Raw genomic sequence first — 19,743 nt, forward strand, 5'->3', positions numbered from 1 at the left:
CAGCTTGTTGGCATTGGGAGAGATAGTCTTGAAACCATAATAGAGTGGGGGTAGTTAGTTTTGATTCTGAGAGTGAAGTTATTAGTTTTGTATGGGAAACTGTATCAAACGCCTTTGATAAGTCAAGAAAAACTGCAGACACTAGTTGGCTGTCGTTGCATTGCATATTTACTAGGTTACTAAAATGGATGAGTGCAGTGGTAGTGCTATGGTTGGGATGAAATCCATGTTGAGTTTCGGCAAGAAGATTGTTGGAGAGGAGATGTGTTAGGACCTGGATGTGGACACATTTTTCCAGTATTTTAGTCAGTGGGGAAAGTATAGCTATAGGGCGGTAGTTTGTTAGATCAGTGGAGTTGCCCTCTTTGTGTATTGCTATAATGTAGTAGATTTTCCAGAGAAATGGCACCTTTTGTTCTGAGAGTGATCTGTTAATGATTATAGAGATTGGGTAGGAAATACATTTGGTAGCTATTTGTAGGAATTTGGCAGGTAGTTTGCCTACTGCTAAAGTAGTGGGTTTAAGTTTGGTTAGGTGTCTATAGATGGTGTAAGTTGGTACAGGCTGAAGGGTGCAGGAGTTAGCATTATTTGATGGATTATATAGTATAGTGGGGGTTAAGGAGTGTGGATCTGTCGACAGCTTTAATATAGAGTTGGTAACAAACTCGTTGAATTGGGTGGCTGTGTTTGTAGAGGTGGTGTCTATGTTTGGATGAGGAGTTGGTGATTCACCTCGTTGGAGAATACTGTTTATAGCAGCCCAGAACTTTTGTGCATTGGTATTATGCTTAGTTTGAATTTCACTATAGTATTATTGTTTGTCTAGTCCGATTTGTTTTTTTTTTTACAGTTAACCTCAGTTATAAGAATGTTTGCCTATTAGGAGTAGTTTTGTTTTTGTGCCAGGTGTCCCATGCTTTGTCCCTTTGTTTCATAAGTTGCCTAGTGCTCTTGGTAAGTCAAGGGGTATAAATGGTTTTGGTGCAGATCTGGTGCAGATGGAGTTCATGGCATATTTAAACGCAAGCTCGGAGTTTTTAAAATTTACATACAATTGGAGTCGTGAGTATACAAATTACTTGGATATTGAGATTTCTAAAAATGACATGGGATTTAACAGCAACATTTACAGAAAACCCAGTTATGCGAACTCATTGTTACACTTCACAAGTTGTCACCCTTTACACCAAAGAAGGGGACTAGTGAAGGGTCAAATGGTTCGTTTGTCAAGATTAATTAGTGACGACACTGAGTTCAAAAAAGAAGTTTATACCCTCATTGGTTTATTTCTGGAAAGGGGGTACCCTTTAAACTTGTTAACCAAAGTTAAACATGAAGTATACAAAAAGAGGAGGAGTAGGTATGTTCCGATTCTGAAAGTAAAAGCTTTTCAGACTGGTCATGTAAATAAAAACGAGACTTTGTTGGATGAGAACAATATTAGGTGTAATCCCAAATTTATTTTGAAATACAACGACATTTCCTTAGACATTTGTTCAAATTTGAAGGGTCTATGGGAACATTTTTTGAGTAGAGAGACGAGGAATATATTGGGTGACTCTCCTATTATTGTTTATAGTAGGGGTTCTAATTTAAAAGACATTTTGGAGAGGAATTGGAGGGGCACTAGGCGTTCCTTTATGAATAAATGTGGTTGCTGTAAATGGTGTAGGTATATAGCTGTAGGATCTTACCTCACCATTACTAGTTTTGAACGAACTATTGCTTGCCCTGGCATGTGTAATTGTCAAACCAAGAATTGTGTTTATGTGGCTACTTGTATGTCATGCGATGCATTTTACTTCGGCATGACAACAAGAAGCTTGAAAGAAAGAATCCGGGAACATTGTGGTTCCATTAAAAGAGGGGATGAATACAATGCACTTTTTTTACATTCTAAAGGGTGTCATGGGTTCAAAAAGTTTTTGTTTTTTATAGTAGACAAGGTTTTTTCTGACTACCAAGGTGATATAAACAATTATGTGGCACTCCGTGAAATGGAGTGGCAAATCAGATTAAATGCCACTAGATCACCTGGGATTAATGAAAACATTTCTTTAAAACCCTTGTTAAAATTTAGGGCAAGTTTAATATGAACCAGTAATATGAATTGCGCTGGGGGAACATCTTATAATACATTTTTAATAGACTATTTTAAAAAAATACATTTAGTATTTCTATTCTTAGATTATATAATGTTATATTATACACACTATATATACAGTTTTTATTTATAATTTTGAAAGTTAAATGTTACAAAATGTTCATTGAATGATTTCAAACTGGAATGTTTTTTGGCTACTTGGAAATTGAAGGTTTTAATGTTGTAAGAAGTGTGATCAATTGAATGATTGATTAATTGTTGTTACATTGAACAGTATTTATTTGAAGTAAGCTGGGTGGGTTAATCAAGACATTGATGAAGCCAGTGTATCTGGTGAAAGCGCTTAGTCGATGTGCTTCCTGCTGTTCATTTGTTGAAAATAAATCTTTTATTTTACTTGCAACGTGCTTTTGTTCTTGCCCTGATCTGCAACTATTTTCAGGTTTGGTCTCATTGCCAGTTACCTTTACATTGTGGTCGACATTCATCATTAATTTTGGTGGACTCCTGCATTGGAGTCTTTTTTCTTGTTTGGGACTATTTGTGTTGATTGACCTGGTGTTTTGGCATTGGCGAGACAAAACCGTTAAATGGAGAACATTTTAAAAGAACTTACAACTGTGTTGGGCAAGTTATTGCAAGTATATAACCGGGACAAAAGTAATGATGGGGAAGGGTCGGTGAACAGTCCCACCGACACTGAAGTTGAATTATTCACTATGCATTCTACCAACGAGATTACACCGGGACAAAGGGTGAGCAAAACTTCCACTTTCAGTGAAGTTGCTAGTAGAAACAAGACCATTTCAGGTGTGTCAAACAACACAGAAGCTGTTCCATCGGGTTCTAGGAACCACAACACCCAGCAGCGTAACCTTACTTCCTGGTTCGAGGCTCCAGAGTTGAGTGTGCACCCGGATTCGTTGACCGACAACTGTGGGGAAGAGGTAGATCAACCTGTTCTTTCTTTGAGGGAACAGATTCACAAATACGAAAAACTTTGTACCAAATATCGGGCGACACAGCTCGACAGTTTGTTTTTATCCAAATGCAAAGATATGAAGCAAGTTCCGAAGGGTCTACGCCTTTGGAAGCTGCCGACAGGTGTTAAATTTGCTTCTGAGGCATACCATGAACTAACGGAGTTGTACTAAAGGGCAGGTATGGAGTTATTGGATATTATACTTCGTAACAATGACATTAAATTAAGAAAAATGCGTGAAGAGATAGTAGTTCTCGATTCTAGCATTACGACTGATTTATTATTTTACCAACAGCAAAGTCATTTTGAGAGAGTTATTAAAAATGTTGAAATTTTTGTTAGGAAAAACATTGCTGTAAAAAACAAAAAACTCAAAAGAGATGGTAATGATTACAAAAATGGGGTTGCTTACCCACCAGGACGTAACACAATGTTTAGAACACATGCCAGGGTGGACTCCTACCGTTTACATAGTGAGGGGGTTGATGAAAGTGAAGGTAATGACATTTTTTTAGAGGAACCGATTGTGCCTCTGAGGTCGGAAAGGCTTCTAAACAAGGGCCAGAATTACAATCAACCTCAACAGAGGAGCCCGAGGGGGTTCAGGAGAAATCGGTAGTTGAAGTTTTCAACTGCGACAACTGTGTTAACTTTGATATTTGTGATAATGTTGATGCTCTTTTTGTTTGCAATGACACGTTGGAACATGTTTTTTGTGATGACTGTGATTTTGGGGGGGGGTTAACGACAACGTTGTAAATTGTGTAGTTGACTCCACTTTTCAGACAGAACATGTTTATGAGTTTGGTGAACATGACAAAGAATTCAATGATGGTTGTGTTATTACACAGGAAATATTGAACAACATGGGTATTACAGGACCACTTGGCAACAGTGTTACTGTGGATGGTTGTCAGGATGTGTCTAGGATAAACGATGGGGAGTATTACACTCATGTAGGGATTACAGTGGATGGTACATCTACATCTCATGAGGGAATGCAACATATTATTGTCAAAGAAAAGGGATTTATTATCTACAACTACACAAAACTTGTATTAAAAGAATCACATTTTTAATTGTTTTGTAGGGGCTACAAGTTTGTACCCAGCTATAGGTTAGATTTAACACAATTGTTAAAAAATTTAAAACTTTATGTGAGAGAGTTAAATCTAAAAATGTACTTCTCTGTGAGCCACTCGGACATTGTGGACCGGGGGGAAGGGTGGAATAACACTCAGTTGAAAAGGAGAAGTGTGTTTACACCACCTAATAACAAGGAACTTACTGTTTTTGAGAATGTCATTGAATATGAGTTAAGGAAGATTTGTGCACAAAGGACCAGATACAATGACAATTTAACACAGGAAGAAAGAAATATACTTCATGACTTTGTATCCTCTGGGCAATATAGATGTATGAGACCGGACAAGGGTGGGGGGATGGTGATAATGTACAATATTGACTACATTGGTCAAATGATGGAACTGTTGAGCGATGTTGATACATATTGTAGAGTCTCTAAACATGAGGTCAACGTAGCTTATAGAAGGATTGATTTGTACCTTTTGGATAGTTTACATCAAGGTGCTGTTACTGAGGTAGAATACAACTACCTTTCAGTAAGATTTCCCAGAATGCCAAAATTTTTTGGCATACCCAAGGTACATAAGGGTACTGACCATCTTCAGTTTCGGCCAATTGTTTCTGCGAAAGATTCAAAGACTGAACTATTGGCTTCTTACGTTGACCTACATTGTAAACGGGTCGTATTAGATGCAAGCCACATATTGAAGGACTCGTGGCATTGTCTTGAGAGACTAGGTTCAGTGGATAGAGCGGACATGAACAGTTTTGGGTTTCTGACCATAGATGTTATTAATTTGTTTTCAGTCATCCCCCACCAAGCTGGTCTCAATCTTTTTTATGACAGTCTCCTTTCTAGTCCTAGTTTTGAATTGAATAAATTGGAGATCTGTTATGGATTAATGGAATTGGTCCTGGAGAACAATTTTTTGATATTTGAAGGTGAATTGTTTAGGCAACAAACTGGGGTAGCAATGGGGGCGCGTTGTGCCCCGGTTTTTGCAAATCTGGTGCTTTTAGCATGGGAGAAAGAAAATATATTCAATTCTAGTTACACTGAAAATATTCTCCTTTACAACAGGTTTCTGGATGACTTACTTATCCTTTGGCGGGGGGATGAACACAGTGTCATGGAGTTCATGGCATATTTAAACGCAAGCTCGGAGTTTTTAAAATTTGCATACAATTGGATTCGTGAGTATACAAATTACTTGGATATTGAGATTTCTAAAAATGACATGGGATTTAACAGCAACATTTACAGAAAACCCAGTTATGCGAACTCATTGTTACACTTCACAAGTTGTCACCCTTTACACCAAAGAAGGGGACTAGTAAAGGGTCAAATGGTTCGTTTGTCAAGATTAATTAGTGACGACACTGAGTTCAAAAAAGAAGTTTATACCCTCATTGGTTTATTTCTGGAAAGGGGGTACCCTTTAAACTTGTTAACCAAAGTTAAACGTGAAGTATACAAAAAGAGGAGGAGTAGGTATGTTCCGATTCTGAAAGTAAAAGCTTTTCAGACTGGTCATGTAAATAAAAACGAGACTTTGTTGGATGAGAACAATATTAGGTGTAATCCCAAATTTATTTTGAAATACAACGACATTTCCTTAGACATTTGTTCAAATTTGAAGGGTCTATGGGAAAATTTTTTGAGTAGAGAGACGAGGAATATATTGGGTGACTCTCCTATTATTGTTTATAGTAGGGGTTCTAATTTAAAAGACATTTTGGAGAGGAATTGGAGGGGCACTAGGCGTTCCTTTATGAATAAATGTGGTTGCTGTAAATGGTGTAGGTATATAGCTGTAGGATCTTACCTCACCATTGCTAGTTTTGAACGAACTATTGCTTGCCCTGGCATGTGTAATTGTCAAACCAAGAATTGTGTTTATGTGGCTACTTGTATGTCATGCGACGCATTTTACGTCGGCATGACAACAAGAAGCTTGAAAGAAAGAATCCGGGAACATTGTGGTTCCATTAAAAGAGGGGATGAATACAATGCACTTTTTTTACATTCTAAAGGGTGTCATGGGTTCAAAAAGTTTTTGTTTTTTATAGTAGACAAGGTTTTTTCTGACTACCAAGGTGATATAAACAATTATGTGGCACTCCATGAAATGGAGTGGCAAATCAGATTAAATGCCACTAGATCACCTGGGATTAATGAAAACATTTCTTTAAAACCCTTGTTAAAATTTAGGGCAAGTTTAATATGAACCAGTAATATGAATTGCGCTGGGGGAACATCTTATAATACATTTTTAATAGACTATTTTAAAAAAATACATTTAGTATTTCTATTCTTAGATTATATAAACATAATGTTATATTATACACACTATATATACAGTTTTTATTTATAATTTTGAAAGTTAAATGTTACAAAATGTTCATTGAATGATTTCAAACTGGAATGTTTTTTGGCTACTTGGAAATTGAAGGTTTTAATGTTGTAAGAAGTGTGATCAATTGAATGATTGATTAATTGTTGTTACATCGAACAGTATTTATTTGAAGTAAGCTGGGTGGGTTAATCAAGACTCTCATGAAGCCAGTGTATCTGGTGAAAGCGCTTAGTCGATGTGCTTCCTGCTGTTCATTTGTTGAAAATAAATCTTTTATTTTACTTGCAACGTGCTTTTGTTCTTGCCCTGATCTGCAACTATTTTCAGGTTTGGTGTCTCATTGCCAGTTACCTTTACATTGTGGTCGACATTCATCATTAATTTTGGTGGACTCCTGCATTGGAGTCTTTTTTCTTGTTTGGGACTATTTGGTGCAGATCTGTCTCATTGGAGCAAAAAGGTTAAGAAGGCCTAAGAACATAGTGTTGAAATACTTAACTGCTTCATCTAAAGGAAGTGTTAAAAGAGGGGACCAGTTATAGTGTTTAAGGGCTGTATTAAGGTAGTCAGCCCTGAAGTTTTTAGTGTCTCTGATGTGTTTAAGAGAACTAGTTCTAGTGCATACCCTTCTGATGAAAATTATCAATAATTGTAAAAGAGAAAGGAAGATTTAAATTAAATAGCCACGGAGCTACAACAGTGATAAAACCATAATGACCACACAGCACACTCACAAATAAAAATTAAGTTGAGAGACTTGATAGTTTTGAATAGGGAACTGAAAAGATGGAGATAAATGCCAATCTTGCTTACAAGGAAGTCTTGTGCCACTGTATGCCAGCATTTACATTGGCATGAAACCAACAAAGATCTTTGCAGAGAAACATGACAACTATGGAACTATGGTAGGGAAAGTGTAATTTCAGTGACAAGAATTTTTATTTATTTAACATTTGTTTACTGGGAAGGTCTGACTCGGACAGAGTCCATTTTCAGTGGAGGCTTGGGTAGAAACGGTCAAGATGCATGTCTTTAGAATGTGGGAGGACACCAAAGCACCCAGCGGAAACCCACATGAACACAGGGGGGACATGCAGAGTCCACACAGAAGGCATCCCAGCCGAGAACCGAACAGGAGAACCTCTTGTTATAAAGCGACAACACCAACCACTGCACCACTGCACTTCTGTGCCGCCCTTGAGAAAAACACAAGATTTGAAATTTACATCTACAATAACCCTCTCCAAGATTAGGTCCAAGGCTACTGGATTTTATCCACCTCTCCACAATTAAATGCTCTGAAATTATCTTCTTAAATTAGCTAAGGGATCTCTGAGAAGGCTTGCTATACAAACTGATAAAGAAGCAACACAATTTGATAGTTTGTTGCATCTTACTACAAAATATGTATCTATAAGCCAAATGCATTAACTATTGTGCATACATATAGCCCTAGTTAATTATTGATGGTCCAGAGACATCAAATATGTTCCTCTTCTGAAGTTATGTGAATTAAGCAAATTTGTATTTCAGCAGATACAGTTGTTGCAATTTTTAAAGCACACTGACATCTGCTTAACTGATATTTTTCCACTGTACTGTAATCAATGTTCTGAGTTTTGAGTCAACGTTTTTTTTTGCTCCCCCACTTCCCCACAGCTTACCACCAGCTGCCACTAGCTTCTTTCCTTGTTCTCTGGGTCTATAAGATCCTCATTAGCCTCTCCTGGGCTTAACCCGACTCACATCCAGTGAGGAAACTAAGGACACTGCTGCAATGTCATACAGTTGCATGTGTGCTCTAGGCACCACAACACTGTGGCAGCCTTAGCTCCACAGTGGCTACATTCAGGAGGTGTATGCATGCACAACCTCTCAAACAAGTGCTACGTCACTTGCAGCAGGGAGCTCACCAGGTTTTTAATGCTGGTGTTACAGTGAACCTAAGTAGCCTCCCCTCCCCAAGGATAGGCACAACAGCACTGGCTTCTTACTCCCATCCTCTCCTTCCCTTCCTTCCAGTGCATGTGCAATTAGTCAAACATAGGTCACCTGGAGTGCAGTCAGGGCTTTATCAATCCACACCACAGGGAAAGAGAACATTTTTTTTTTCATTTTAGCAGTTAACATAGGAGGAATTCCATGCAGGACAAATTATTTTTGACTTTTTAAAATAGAAACATTATTACATGTCCTATCAAAAATAGGAATCAGATAGCTTTCTAACCCAAACAATATATTTACGTCATACACATTCAAGTGATTTTCAGGAACACTGACCCCAATTTATAAAATACCACCATATTTACTGTCAAACCTTTATGTTGCTGCTGCATCAACCTTTCATACGGCTGACATACTTGTTTTGGAAGTGAAGTTTGCAAGCTGTATAACTCTCATAACAATGACTAATCAGATCTTAGTCACATATATTTACTCACTACTCTGTGTCTGGCTCACTGTTTTCTCTCAATTGTGACGATTCCATTAATACTTCCACATTCCACCTCATTCTTTTGTACAAATTCTTTGGTTCCTTAGCTGCTGTATAAGGTGTTGCCGCACAGTAATGAAAAATAGAGACTTTATATCGAGACCTGAACTGGAACTCACCACGACAGAAATATGGGATGCTGATAAATGCAAAATAAACATACATCAGATGTTACACATCAGCCATTTAAAATGTAAATTATTCAGATAGATTTTGTCAGTATTTGAAACTATAAACTATTCAGACCTATTACTTACGACCATGTGATTTAATTCTGTAGAGATAATAGGTTTGAGACTATTTCCTTATTTTTATTTACTACAGTCCAGTAAAGCATTACAGTATCCAGTTAAAGAGAAACCTTTCTAACAAAAGTATGCCACTGCTCCAAGTTTTGTACTGTATCTTTGAAGCACTGTGAACTAATGTTTATAGCCCATGCTTGGAAATGGACTACCACTTGTTGAAAATCCTGAACGAAAACATACTAATTATATGACCTTGGCCAGATATGTGTCCTCTTATTATTCCTTTTCTCTCATCTGTGGCAGTAGGCCAAGAGATTCCATGAAAATAAAATAATGCATGCTTACTCAGCATTTTTTCTGATCTGAAGATATTTTGGTGACAGTTATTAGTACAAGTAACTGTTTTTCTTATGTATTCTAGGACTGCAAACTGTTGCACAGCAATCACCCTAGCAGGTAGATTTCCTCAATGCAAACATAAGATTCAGATTTCCATGATCTGATGAAAAGTTTTTCAATCACTATCTTCCAACTGCTTCTTTCAGATTTCAAACCATATACTATTAAAGAAGGAGAAATTTTATGCACCATTCAGCAGGCTATGACTCAAAAAAGTCAGACAAAAATAAAGTGACAGTACAACAGGCTAAAGACAGTTTTACTCAAAACAGTCAGCATGTGCTTCATATTTCTCAGGATGCTTTTTTGCCTCCAAATTCATGTCTTCCCCCTTGGGAATGGACAAAGCTAGTTCTAGACTGCATATCTGAAAAACATGGATTCAAGCTGGGAGCTCATAGGACCTTTCCTTGCAGATATATGCAATCAGAGACAGTATCCTGATGTGAGCATGTGCAACACATACACATACTGCATGGTAACACATCAAAGGGGTACACAACATGACAGGCACCTCAGATAGGTTGGACAGTATAGGAAGCCATTGCCATGGATTACAAGTGGCAACCGCCACAGCTGGCACTGTCGCAAATGGCTACTTGGCAGGATAGCCCCAAGTAAACAGGATGGCAGGCAGGGAAAAACTTAGCCTATAAACAGGTGTGTTATATTGGCAACATGTGTATGGGATGCTTAGTGTAGTCTCCACATAAGGATGGCTACAGCCAAAATTGCTATACTACCACAAGGTGCAAATGAGTAGCCTATGTGCAGCTAAACATCTGTACCCATGCGATGTCTTGCAAGATGCATCCTTGTCAGGGTTATTGACTGCCTTTGTATACACTGATGTGCCTTTCTCATTTACTGGTGACACAGGCAGTCTACGTTCATTAAGGAACACTCTCCCATCTCACTCACACACCAAGAATATCTTCTTTTCCACATGTCTGTTACTATGTCCAACTCAGTAGTAGTATCATCTTTATCTCAGCTGAACATCCATCAGTAAACAGTTCTATAGGGAAATATCCTGTGAACGCACTGACTGAATCTAGAAAATATGTTGCTGATTTTGATGGGCAAGAGTGATAAAAAAAATAAATGAAACAGAAACTCTAGTGCAAAAAATAAGCAGTAAATAAAATAAAAGACACACTTACTACAGATGAAAAGTAAACACTGTTTATATTCATTAAATATCACTTAAAATCATACAAAAAGTTACATAAAAAGGAATACACTTTTGAACCGGTTGCCTTTTTCCACAGATTAATTAAATTTCCCAGTAACTATGTATAAGTTTGTCTATCTTAAAACTAGCTAAGAAAAGTACAGCTATCTACGTAAAGTTACCTTAACAGTATATGTTCATATAGATCATTGCTGAAGTAGACTAAGTTATAGGGGATGTATCCTAACAAGGATCAGACATCTGGCCAGTATTCAAAAACTTTTGGACACCATCCATGCACACTATACATCAAAGGGAGCATAACAGCATGCTGGTATAAAAGCAACATACAAGTGCCAAAATTCAGAACCTTCTTGTCGAAGGGAGAGAGAGAGAGAGAGAGAGAGAAAGGCATTGAGTGCTATACAGATGGCAAAGTCCAATTATTGATAATTACGTGTTTGGAGAAAATAGGAAAAACATGGATAAGAGAACCTCACCTTGGTCAAATGATTAGAGAGGGGAATAGGATCCAGTATGAGGGCACAAATGAAATAAAGAGAAGGGGAAGGTGGGAGGGTGTTAGTACTACAACAGTGATTTAATTCAACATCTACAGTTATGGTGAGTTTACCTACACAGCTGTACTATGTTCATCATTAGATCGCTGTTGCAGCAGTTAAGGCTACATGGGACAATTATCAAAGTATAAATAGCTAAGATGGAGAAAGAAGGAGAAATCTTGCTATTGTCCTGGAAAAGGAATCAGTCTTATACTGTTAAGTGAAGGTGTGTAAAGAAGTCCAAGAACTTTCTATGAAGCAAGAAAAAGTTATGAATTTTAGCAGTGCATAGAATGTGCCCAAAGTTTCTGAATACTTTCCAGGACATAGTTGCCATAATGGTTAAGGTCTTCACCTCTAATTTGCAAGGTTTGATCATGGCCAATGCCTGAATAGGGTTTGCATTTTCTGCCTGTGGTTCTGTAGGGGGACCCCTATCTCCCAAAAACATGCTAAGTGTTCCCACCTCAAACTCACCCAAGAATGGAGTTGTGAGCAGCAGCATAGATTCTAGATATTGCCTTGGGGAAAGAGTTGTATAGATCAACCACCCTGGGCCTCAGCTGTGCAGTGCAGTATCCACTAGACAGGAGAAATTGGATCACAGACTGCACACCATGTCAGGGATATCCATTTGATGGTGTAAAACTTGGCTCATAGGTTCATAGGTAGGTACTAGGCCATCAGCCCTAGGGCCTATACAAGCCTAGCCAAAAAGGAACCCTGGCTTTCGCCACCCAAGAAAATTATTTTCCTGTGCCCCTGTTGAGCAGAGCCACAGAGATGATCCCTGGGGTGAATTTCCTATTTCCCATCCAATCATCAAGATTTTTCTTGAAGAGTGCTAATGAGGAGCTTTGTTTGTTCCAGAGTATGGGAAGTCTCTGGGACAGGAATCTATCCCTCCAGCATGTTCTGTCTATTGTGGTGACAAGGTTTAGGTTCCTAGAGCATGTAGCTCGAGAGATAGGGATTTCTTTAAGTGGAGCATGTCCAGCAGCTCTGGGTTTGACATAGCTTTGTCGGTTAGGTAGAGATTGCCTCTGAGTAGGCGATATGTGACGGAGTAAAGCTGGAGTTTTTTGAGACGGTCTGTGTAGGGCATCTGTTTGAGGCCAGTAATCTTTGTGAGGTATTTCTGCAGCCTTTCCAGTTGTTGTAGATGCCTTGTGAGGTACATACCAAAAGGGGCATTGTACTCTATAAGGGGTCTAATGAGTGATGAGTAGAGGGGAACAATGACCTCTTTTTTCCTGGATGAGAAACCTTTTGTGATGAGGTGTGCCACGTACAAGGATTTCCTGACTACTGTGAATTATCAAAGGAGAGACTACTGTCCACCTGTGTCCCAAGGTCTCTTATCACACTTTCAATGGTAAGTAGACTACCACCTATGTGGTAGCTCATGGGTACAGAGTTTTTACCAAAGGGGATGACAATGCACTTTTTGGCATTGAGCTTGAGGCCATGGCTTTGACACCAGGCATCTGTCTCAGTGAGGCCCTTTTGTAGGATGTCCACATCGTTAGGAGTTTCAATTATAGCTCCTAGTCTGCAGTCATCTGTGAACTTCGTTAGCCAAAGACCTTCTGTGTTAGCCTGTACTTCAGAAAAGTAGATACCAAACAGGAGAGGACCCAGGACTGAACCCTGTGGTACTCCTTATCTGAAGTTGGATTTGGAGTCTGCTACTTTCACAGTGTGGATTCTGTCAGTGAGCCAGTTGGCAACCCATCTTGTGACATAGGGATTTATACCTAGTTTAGTGAGTTTATCTATAATTCCAGAGTGGGGGATGGTGTCAAAAGCCTTGGCGAGATCTAGATAGGCTGTGTAAACCACCTTACCCTCATCTACAGCTTTGGTGACTGCTTCAAAGAAGTCAATCAGGTTTAGGAGACATGATCTGCCTTTTACAAACCTGAACTGGGTGGGGTCCAGAGTTTGGAGATTACCAATGTCTTTGTTTATAAGTTCAATGATAATACGTTCCATGGCCTTGAAGACCAGGCTCATTAGGCTAATGGGGCGGTAGTTTCCGGGGTCCGTGGTGGCTCCCCCTTTGTGGACTGGGATAACCATCGCTGTGCACCATTCAGTGGGCACAAAGCCTGAGGTGAGGCTATGATTGAACATGGCGCTTAGGTGGGGTGCCAGTTCATTCTGTAGTTCATGTAGAACGCAGCCTGGGATGTTGTCAGGTCCCATGGATGCTGTGTTCTTGGCTTTGGAGAGTGTGTTTTTTACCTGTGCAGCCATGATTACAGGAACTCTGCATTCTTCCGGTATAGAGATGGGCCCTTTAGGGGGTGGGGGAGGGGGGTAAAGTTAACACTGAACCTATCTGCCAGGATGTTGGCAATATTAGTTGGTTCTGTATATTTAGTGCCATTGTGCTGTAACTCAGCGCAGATCTGAGTGTTGCCATTGAGATTCTTGACATAGCTATAGAATGCTTTGTGGTTGTCTTTAGAATCAGTGGCGATTTTGTTTTCATAACTAGCTTTGGAGGATTTTATGAGGGATCTCAGCTTCTTACTGAGGCTGACCAGGGAGTTCTTCCAGTCATGGGATTTTACTCTTTTTTGCAACAGTTTCTTTCTTCTGTTGTAGAGTTTGTTTATGGCAGGGGACCGCCAGATTGGCTTCCTTTTTTGGAGGATAGCATCTTGGTTCTGTTAGGGATAGCATGATCCATGCACTCGTGTAAATGCTTATAAAGTGTATTTGTGTAGGATTCAGCAGTCGTATCTCTATTGTCTGTCTGCATGGGTGTCATGAAGTTTGCCACTTCTGTCTTAAGAAATGTGAAGTTGGCTTTGAAGAAATTTTTTACGGTGGTTTCCCTAATGGGGGTGGGGGCGGGATGTGGATGCCTAGGCTGATTAGCTTGTGGTCTGATCTGACCAATGAGGAACTGACCTCTGGTGTGGAACACCAGTCGCCCATGTTTGTAATGACCAGGTCTAGGATATTGCTGCCCCTGGTGGGGGTGTAGATAAGTTGATCCAAGGCGCTGGAATTTATGAATTCCAGAAAACATTGAGCAAAAGTGTTGGTACATGAGTAGTTTTCCCAGTTAATGGTGGGGTAGTTGAAATTGCCCATTATTAGGGTGTTGGGTTGTACTCTAATATTTTCCAGTGTATCAAGAAATGAGGATTGGGAATCCTGGGGCATGGTGGGGGATCTGTAGCAAGTTACAATTTGGATTGCAGTCTTGCCCGGAGTTAGTTTCACTTGGATAATCTTGGATGCATTATGCTGAGCAACTAGCCTGGAGGTGTGGATATCCTTAATGAATATGGACACGCCTCCACCTTTAGTGTTTTGGTCCAGGTTTGGTGGTTGAAAGGTGTGGTATGAATTATAGCTTAGTAATGCAGGGGTGCTCTCTGGAGCCTTGAACCAGGTCTCTGTCACTGCACAGATGTTGATGTTCTCCATTTTAAGGAGTGTCTCAAGTGAATGCATTTTGATGGTGATTTGGTTGTGTTGAATAATGTTGCTGAAAATGGGCATGGATATTTGCTGGTGATGAGTAGGGTTGAGGACCAGCCTGCTCTGACCAACACTAGGGACCTGTGGTACTGTGCAGCAAAGATACATTGCTTGGGATCCAGAGTATACTACTTAACAGGAGGACAGACTAGAAATGTTATAGGAACTGTAATGAGGGAGTGGCTTCAGAAGTCAGTGAGGGTTGTCAGCAGAATTAGTGACAGACTCATGGCAATCAGACTTCAGAGTAAAGATGGGGAAGTATTTGTAATCACAGCTTATGCCCCACAGCAAGGAAAATAGTGTATTCATGCACTAGTGTCAGGACCTACTAGATAAAGCAGGACAACATGAGTTAGTGTCAATAACAGGGGACATGAATGCATGTATCTGAGCAGACAGATCATGATAAGAGGACTGCCTTGGGACACATTGGTGAGACAACATTAATAAAGATGAAGATGGTATTCTAGACTTCTGTCTGTCAAATGGCTTGATAGTGGCCAACATGTGGTTCAGCAAAAAAGCCAGTGACAGAATCACATACAAGAGTGACCAACATCCAACTCAGGTAGACTTCCTCCTAGTAAGGTAAGGGCACTGTGGTAGACTCAGTGATTGCAAAGTCATCCCCATTGAAACTGTTGTCTCATAGCATAAACCACTGGTTGCCACATTCAGCAGCAGTGGTCAGAGAAGGGTCTAAGGTCAACAGAAGCTAGGAAAAAGACGTTGGAGTTGACTAGAGAGAAAGCATAAGAGTTCAAGGAATTCTCAGAGCTCTAGTACTTCAGGAGTGGCAGCACCTCAAAATATTATAGGTGAGGACTATAGAATAGATATGCTGCTGAGAAGTAAGGTATACAAAGAAAGGACTAGTGGAATGCAGAAGTCATCAAAAGAAGGAAAGAGTGAAAGAAAAGTGGGAGATATAAAAGATGGACAAAGCTAAAAAGAAATACTGCTTGGCTAATAAAACAGCTATGAGAGCAGTTGCATTAGCAAAGAACAAGTCTTCAGAGTCACTCTAGCAGCTTCTGAAAATGACTCAGTAGATGGCAAAATGAAACTCTATCAGGTTGTGAGGCAAAGACAGAAAGATAAAGAACATATCCATCATACTTCTTTCATAAGGGATTTCAGCTGCTAGTCAGTCCAGAGGACATCAAACACAGATAGAAGGAATATTTCCAGTAGCTTCTAAAAAAAAAAAAAAAAAAAACTACAGAAGCTGTACTGCCCCAGACATAGCACATGATGAAAGAAGAAGAAGAGGAGCCCACCCAAGATGAAGTAAGAACAGCACCAAGGAAAATGAAGTCAGGGAAAACAGCAGTCTCGGATGAGGTCACAACAGATATGGTCAAAATGTTTGGTGAGTTAGGAGAGAAATGGCTCTTGATGGTACTCATAGCAGTATAGAAAGACAGACATATCCCAGATGACTGGAGAATAAGCATACTAGTGTCAGTGTACAAGAACAAAGGGAACATTCACAAATATGATTAATACAAATACATCAAACTCCTGTCACACTACATAAAAGTGCTGGAGAGGGTGACTCAAAAATTAATACATAGAATAGTAAAAAGTAAGATGGGAGATACACAGTTCAGATTCTGATCAGGATGCAGCACAACTGACGTGATGTTTACAGTGAGACAGATAGTAGAGAGAAAAAAATACTACAGATGTGGAAAGAGTCCAGCTGGGCATTTCTAGACTTGGAGAAAGCATATGATGAGGTCCCAAGAAAGATGATCTGGTTACTTCTGCAAGGGTTCTAAGTCCTAGACACATTGGTAAAATTAGTGTAGGCTGTGTACAAAGACCTTGTGACATAAAAATGAACAGTGTTTGGACTCACAGAGGGGTTCCCAGTGGGTTTCAGCTCTGACCCCACTACTGTTCATACTGCTGATGGGCTACCTTAGCACACAGACTGAAGGGGACAGATCAACAAACTTGCTGTAAGCAGACAATGTGGAATTACAGGCAGCAAATGGGGGAATCAGAAGAAGCTAAAAGCTGAGGTAGAAGGGAAAATAGTTGAACAAGTTAACAGCTTCAAGAACCTGCAGAGGGATGTTGATGAAGCAGAAGGGAAGTCTGAATGAAGAGGAAAACCTAGAGGGGTTTCAGCCAACTGGCACAGAGTGTCAGGGGTAGTGTGCATACCTCTCAGTTGTACAGATTTTAACAGAATGTCCAGATTTTTGCCTCATATTTTTGGTCTATTTTTTTCATAAAATTGTGTTTTTCTAGCAAACTACTGGCAAATCATTAAAGATTTAAGTTAGAAAATAATGACAGACATTTGAGTTTCAGGCCTCATACCCTTCAGAAAAGTCATGCTAATGCAAAACCTGTTATTCTATCACCCTTCTAAGTTAGTAAGAGCAATATTTAAAAAAATGTCCCTATTTTTGGGCATTTCTCCCACTTTTATTTATGATTTTGTCCAGATTTCTTGCTCTTAGAGATTGAGAGGTATGGTAGTGTCTGACAGAAGGATGCCAAAGAAGCTGAAAATTAAGGCTCTATATTATAAGATCGACAGGTGAAAACATCGAACAACATATGGTCAACACCATATGGTCGATGTCTTCAAACATCGACTTTATAAAAAGACAAAACAAAAAAGAAAAAAGTACCCTAACGGGTTTAAGCAGGGGGACAAGCCCCCCTGCTTAAACCCGTTAGTGGGGGCAGTGCCCTCCACACCACCTACTACTTAAATAGACCAAATCTGAGACGCACTACATTGCAGTAAATGGAAATCTCCCCTTATGGATATTTCCATTTACACGCTCGAGATTCTGAGTGTTCGATATTCTCGTGTTGACAATGTCAGATTCGACATTGTCGGCTTTCGAGAATATGATATAGACCCAGAGTTAATGTGTACAAAACAGTGGTGCGACCGCTACTACTGTATGGTACAGAAACCTGGACAGTGAAGAAAGAACAGTTGAATCAGCTAGAGGTGATAGATATGAAGTGCTAAGATGGGTGGTATGATGCTCACAGTGAAATAGATGAAGAAATGAAGACATCAGTGCAGAAGCCCAACTAGATCCAATTGCAGAGAAGATCAAAGAGAACAGATTATGGACAAAAAGGATGAAGGAAAGAGGAAATGAGGGCATCCAGCAAAGAGATGGATGGATTATGTGAGAAAAGACCTGCAACAGTTAATCATGACTGTGAAAAAAGTAGGAGAGTGGCACTGAATCAAAAGAGATAGCAACAATTGACACACCACCCTGACCTCATATAGAAAATGGGAAAAAGGGATTTAATGATAATGATGATATGATTTCCCAGTAGCAGGTTTCTTTGCCTCCATTAATACCTGCTGCACATCCTCAGAAAATAAGGCCTAAAAGATGTTAAAATTGTATCATCCAGGCAGTTAGCCGAAGAGTTTCTAAGGTGAGGTGTATCAGACAGCCCCTGTTTTGTGTGAGTTGGTCGAGTCTATGAGAAAGCTTGTGGTAATTGCCACTAGCCATTTCCAAAAGGAAGAAGGTACAGTTGTATAAGTAGACTTACCATAACAGCAAATGTTTGAATGATCACTACTGCTGCAGTAGCCTTAGAAAATATGTCTTATATCCTGAAAAGGCTATAACAGCAAGCCATCTTCCAAAGCTTCAGGGCACCTTCCACCCCTAAACTGTCTCTCAGCTTGAGCTGGGCTGACTAATAGACAAATATGGGTGCCAATCCCTTCAGAGCTTTCCTGCCAACAGACAGAAGGAGGGTGAGCCCTGAAAGGGCAATGTTTTGAAGAACAAAAAATAAATAACCTCTGTGATGATGTGAGGTAAAGAATTATATGTCATTTGTATACCAAGCTGATTCATACAGATGCTTGTGTTGAAAAATGCATTTGTAAAGCTGCTTCTCTTACAAATGTACCAACAGTGGGTCCTGCTGGACAGAAAAGAAATACACTTGTATGTCAGACTGTATTTTAACTGTTTAAATAGATATATTGTAACAGAGGATACTGGAAGAAAAGAGGTTAATCTCAGTCCAGCTAACTTTGAAAAACAGTCTGAAATTAAATTACCTGATTTAAGCCATAAAGATTGTATCTTACAGTTCTGATTGCAGCAAGAGACAAAATGGCTGTGAAAACCAGGACTAGGAATCCTACTGTATTGTCCTTAGGAGTGAACTAATTGCTACCCTGGAAGGGTGGAAGTTTTTGAAATTGTTTTATAGCTTCCAGATGCAACAAAACATCTTAGCAAAGCTCTATCTGTGTGCATCGTGACACGTGTGCTAGATTCTGGTTCTGTTTCTAGTAAAGAGGGTAGTGTGAGAACTAGACATCAGATGAACAGATGTATGTGATGTCATTCTGTAATCCAGCACTGACATGATATTTTAATGCTAGATGAGACAGAAGTCTCAGGGCAGTTTGTTTGTGAAACCTGATAAGAAGGAAGACCACTCACCCACTTCATCTTGCCTTGCTCTAGCAAGTGAACTAGGGGACAATAATTCTTTATATAAGGCAGGAAAATATAGTGAGATGAGTTAAGTATTGTTTTTCCTGTATCTGTGTGAACCTTTCCACCTGTGTTATTTTTAATATTTCTTATGATTTAAACTCTGGTGTTTATTGTAAATAGATATTTAGTAGTTTCATGTTCTTTTATTATTTATTTATTTATATATATTATTATATTTATTGTTATTTATTATCAAATATATTTAAACTTTTCATTGTGGCTGGTCTTTTAGAGAATATTTTAACCTTTAAAAGTACTTATATTTATTTGGCGACACTGTGGGCACTCCTGAAAGCCTTGCTGCTT

The 19,743-nt window shown here is 39.3% G+C and overlaps 1 protein-coding gene across 1 annotated transcript in view; it reads right to left on the reverse strand.

Moving 5' to 3' along the window:
• Positions 1-19,743, reverse strand: part of LOC122810767 (UPF0575 protein C19orf67 homolog) — a 358,748-nt gene that overhangs the window by 265,531 nt on the left and 73,474 nt on the right. The window contains exon 3 of the mRNA XM_044082327.1: positions 8,974-9,165. Within this exon, the coding sequence (XP_043938262.1) occupies positions 8,974-9,165 (192 nt within the window). The remainder of the gene's footprint in view (positions 1-8,973; positions 9,166-19,743) is intronic.

The sequence above is a fragment of the Protopterus annectens genome, chromosome 9.part0, assembly GCF_019279795.1.
Source record: "Protopterus annectens isolate FY-2018-M chromosome 9.part0, PAN1.0, whole genome shotgun sequence".
Classification (NCBI taxonomy): Eukaryota; Metazoa; Chordata; order Ceratodontiformes; family Protopteridae; genus Protopterus; species Protopterus annectens.